Here is a 4,672-nt window from a genome sequence, read left to right as displayed (position 1 = left end):
AAAAAATTAAATACTGAAATGAACAAAAGGCAATACATTTTGCAAAAATCGTCGAATCAAAATTCTTTTAAGGGCGACACAACTTCATATTATGATTATAAAGTATACCAAGTTTCAAAGAGATCCGTTGAAAAATGTAGGAGAAGATTTCCGGACAAAAATCAAATACAGAAATGAACAAAGGGCAATAACTTTTGGAAAAATTGCCGAATCAAAATTCATTTAGTGGGGGACACAACTTCATATCATGATCATAATGTATACCAAGTTTCAAAGAGATCAGTCGAAAAATGTAGGAGGGGATTGCCGAACAAAACTCAAATACTGAAATGAACAAAGGGCAATAACTTTTGGAAAAATTGCCGAATCAAAATTCATTTAGTGGGGGACACAACTCCATATCATGATCATAATGTATACCAAGTTTCAAAGAGATCAGTCGAAAAATGTAGGAGAAGATCAGCGGACAGAATTCAAATACTGAAATGAACAAAGGGCAATAACTTTTGAAAAAATTGTCGAATCAAAATTCTGTTAAAGGAGACATAACTGCCTATCATGATTATAATGTATACCAAGTTTCAAAGAGATCGGTCAAAAAATGTAGGAGGGGATTGCCGAACAAAACTCAAATACTGAAATGAACAAAGGGCAATAACTTTTGGAAAAATTGTCGAATCGAAATTCTTTTGAGGGAGGCACAACTTCATATCATGATTATCATGTATACCAAGTTTCAAAAAAAAAGTTTCAAAGAGATCGGTCGAAAAATGTAGAAGGAGATTGCCGGACAAACAAATTTTACGCCGGATGGACGGACGGACAACGCCATGCCATAATAATACCGTCGTATAAAAACCGATATTCACTTGAAGCGCGTGATTGTTGTTGAAGGACTGGGTGTTTCTAGAAATAGAATTATGACGTGTCTCCAAACAATGCACCGTCCAACTTCCGAATATTTTTTGTAATGGATTTTTTCTTCAGATTGCCAACATTATTATTTTGTAAAATAATGAAACAATTGTAGCTTTTAACTTCGGTCAATACATGGATTTATCGACCCGAGAAAAGCTATATTGACCTCGGACTGCGTCCTCGGTCAGTATATCTTTTTTCGGGTTGACAAATCCAGATATCGACCACAGCCGAAGACTATAATTGAATATTGTTCGATTTTCAGTCAGTGTAGACAATATCTTATATATTTTTGATTTTCGGCAGTAGTATATTATATCTTATATTGTTTAATATTTTGGAGATGTAGATTATATATTTTGTTGTACCGTGATTTAAATAGCATAAAATAAAATACTCAAAACAGCATATATAATATCTTTAATACAAACAGAAATAATATCTTTAATACAAAGCATAAATTATATCTTTGATACAAGCATAAATGATATATTTAATACAATCATAAATAATGTCTCTAATACAATCATAAATAATATCTTTAATACAATCATAAATAATATCTTTAATACAATCATAAATGATATCTTTAATACAACGTTTATGAGGTTAACGTACAGATATAAGTATGTTAAAATATCATGTAATACGCATGTAAGTCATGGCAGAGCATACCGACATGGCAATTAAGACATACCTTTTAATGCTATTCATTGTTCAGGTAGATCGGTGTGTCATCAATGCTGCTATAAATGACGTTTCATTTATGATTTCATGTTCTCATTCCTATTTATTTTGTTATAGAATGTCCCATTTTAAGTTTTAACATTTGAGAAAATTGTCTTTCATTCATATGCAATAAGGCACAATCATTGGTTGTGACATTGAAAGGCTTGCTCCAAGCGCTTCTCTCGAACGATAAAACTTTAACTACAGTATAGTCTTGTTTTTGTATTGATAGACAAAATTTGTGATATTTTATTTTAATCTGCTTATAAAGCACAAGTTCATCATTAAAATCGTGTGGTTGCTGATCTATTTTGTCCTGCAATTTCTTTGCAAAGAAATCATACAAAGCATAATCATGGAGAGATATTTGTTTGAGAAGCATCTCCTCGGTGGCACCAAAATGTAAACGAGGATGACTGATTCTGCTATTCAGTGATGCCAATATAACATCCTTGACTTCCCAATTCAAAAGACGTCTCAGTAAGACCACAGACTCGTCGAATCGCTCAACCACCAAGACAAGATCGAGCTCTCTGTCCAACTGTTGAAGAAAGTTACTGAACTTATATTCATTGTAAGGGAACATATATTTCACGGGGAATCCTAAATCACGGGATTGTGTATTGAATACCCTGGGATTAGGCGACAAATTCATTTGATCTTTGGCATCCAAGAGAAATTTCCTCACTGGGTTGCTTCCTGGAATCCTCAGTATCTTATTCAGATGATAATATTTAACACATGATGCAAATTGTTTAAAGGGTTCTCGTACGATCCCTATATACACGGAGTCTTTCGGAAGGATTGTTTCAAATGCTTTTCTGTTGTAGGTAGCATGAATAGACATTATGTCAAAGCTTGTTTGACCTCGTGGAGGTGGAAGAAACATTTCTCGTTCAACCGGAAGGAACCACTTGGTACCGGTCGTGCGAACAGGCTGCACCATAACAAGGTCGTTGTGATAACCATAGCGATAGAAGATATTCTGTATACTTGTACTAGCTGCCTTGTGGACCTTAATAAAAGCCACGTGGTGTACAGGAGGGGCGTTTGGGTCATGTTTTATCATAGCTTGTTGTCCCGGGTTATCCAACGGGATATGATTAAAGGTTCCATTGAGTTCCCTTCGCCTAGAGTTGTCTTGCAAGAATTTGTCTTGTTTACCACGTTCACGAATCCGAGGCGCGGAAGAATTAATGGGACGCCGATGAGGAAAAGTAAAAATGAGATCAAAATAATTTGCAACGATGACTAGGGACAGCATTGCCAGACAGGCCGAGATGAAAGCTGACCTATAAAAGATACATGAAAATATAAAATAAATGCTAAATTTTAGGTGTATTACTACATTGTATACATGTATATTACTACATTGTATATATGTGTATTACCACATTGTAATTTAGCAATGGTTCTGAAATCTAAACACTCAACACATTTACTCGTATACACTATCGTAACAATTATCAAATATAATTGTAACAGGAAAGAGAATAGTGTGCTTCCACCGGGAATCGAACCCTCCATCTCCAGGTTCCTAGTCGGACGCTCTACCACTCAGCTAAAGGGAAATTCCCTCTAGCTTGGAGCTAGACGGCGACCTCACTATTATGTACAATTGAACCCTGCCACACTATAATGAATTTGGGTTTCAATAAAACAAGTCCCTTATACTATGAATTGTAACCATGTGTACATGTGTGACTTTTACATTAAGGTATACAGATTTTAACGTTGATAAAGGATTATCAATAAAATGTAGCGGAACTGGACTGGGTCGATCGTCGGCGACCAGATATCTCAATTGGTAGAGCATCCGTCAGGAGTTCGGAGGGTCTCCTGTTACAAAAACATGGATTCCACTTATACTATTTGCCCCACCGCGATCAAAGACTTGTCAGCTATTTTAAATAGATAGTTATCTTGGTTTTTAACATGAAACATTGTATCGAGTATTTAATGTGATGAAGGAAACACCCCTCCGGATCACTTATATCACTTTCGGCAATATGTGCCGTTCAAGGTGTCTTTTCCCCGTGCTAATGTGTCATTAGTTCATGTTTTCGTCTGTCACGAACGATTTTGAATTCGGAATTTCTGTCTTGTAATGATGGCGTGGTTAATATATATTTTCTGTTTTCCTTTAGAGTTATGATAACATATTTGAGAACTTCATTATTCGATCCAAAATATTGAATCACAGTGATATGGTACACCCCTTATACACACACAGGTTTTTATTGAAATTATAATATCAAAATCGCCCTCTCACATCCCGTGCCTTTATGAATATACATTCCCATATATTTGTTATATCTGACTATACTAGTATTGTCATTTTTAATATACTAAGCATTCTGTCATAGAGAAATATAGATAACTAATGACTATAGCTGTAAATAGGACCTCAAACACAAACAAACCAAGCAAGCACAAACAAACACAAACAAACCAAACAAACAAACCAAACAAACTATAGCTAACACCAGGAAGCTTCAAGCCTATTGTCTGTAAGTATCGTATTGTCAATGAACAAATTGCTATTTGAGCACACACCACATCAGTATACGTACCAGCGGAAACATGTTTTCATCCCCATTTGTTATACAAAACCTGGGTAGATTAAGTACTCTGCAGTATTCCTGGATCACAGCAACATCAAACCACTATGAACCAAGTGATAACACTTCTAGACCAACCTTTACGGTGAAGGACGCTTTCTACATTGATTATTATTTCATTCAAACTCCTCAATAAAATCGAATCCAACCCACTCCGTGTTCATGGGCTGTGGTTTTAAGTTAATGGAAGTGTCGGGTAGTCATATTTTAACAATATTAAATTTGTTTGTGAAATCATTACCGCTACATATTGCTCATTGGCCTCGAGCGATATAGGCATTGTACGTAACGAGAAGATCGATGGTTCTTGAAGATAGCATTGTACTTCATTATAATGAAAACAGCGCTGGGGGCCATTAACTCGATTGTCGGGAAGATTCGTTGTTGCATTCAATCAACATTGT

At 35.5% G+C, this 4,672-nt stretch overlaps 1 protein-coding gene across 1 annotated transcript; it reads right to left on the bottom strand.

The window, feature by feature from the left end:
- Nucleotides 1–1,438: 1,438 nt before the first annotated feature.
- On the bottom strand, nt 1,439–4,424 carry LOC110453574 (galactose-3-O-sulfotransferase 3-like). The gene is made up of 2 exons (XM_021502552.1): nt 4,221–4,424; nt 1,439–2,939 (listed from the first exon to the last, which is right to left on the bottom strand). Exons 1-2 carry the CDS (start codon nt 4,244–4,246, stop codon nt 1,709–1,711), a joined length of 1,257 nt encoding a protein of 418 aa, XP_021358227.1. The 5' UTR covers nt 4,247–4,424; the 3' UTR covers nt 1,439–1,708.
- Nucleotides 4,425–4,672: the final 248 nt, after the last annotated feature.

The sequence above is a fragment of the Mizuhopecten yessoensis genome, unplaced genomic scaffold (assembly GCF_002113885.1).
Source record: "Mizuhopecten yessoensis strain PY_sf001 unplaced genomic scaffold, ASM211388v2 scaffold7461, whole genome shotgun sequence".
NCBI lineage: Eukaryota > Metazoa > Mollusca > Bivalvia > Pectinida > Pectinidae > Mizuhopecten > Mizuhopecten yessoensis.
Note: the sequence above shows the minus strand (reverse complement) of the source record. Positions and strands in the feature narration are given on the sequence as shown.

What these genes read in the sequence shown, in the direction of transcription:
- LOC110453574 (XM_021502552.1), bottom strand. Translation starts at nt 4,246, where the DNA reads ATGGGGATGAAAACATGTTTCCGCTG. An exon ending in ATGAAAACATGTTTCCGCTG is followed by an intron (nt 2,940 to 4,220) that starts GTACGTATACTG and finishes TATCTTTTATAG; the next exon opens with GTCAGCTTTCATCTCGGCCT.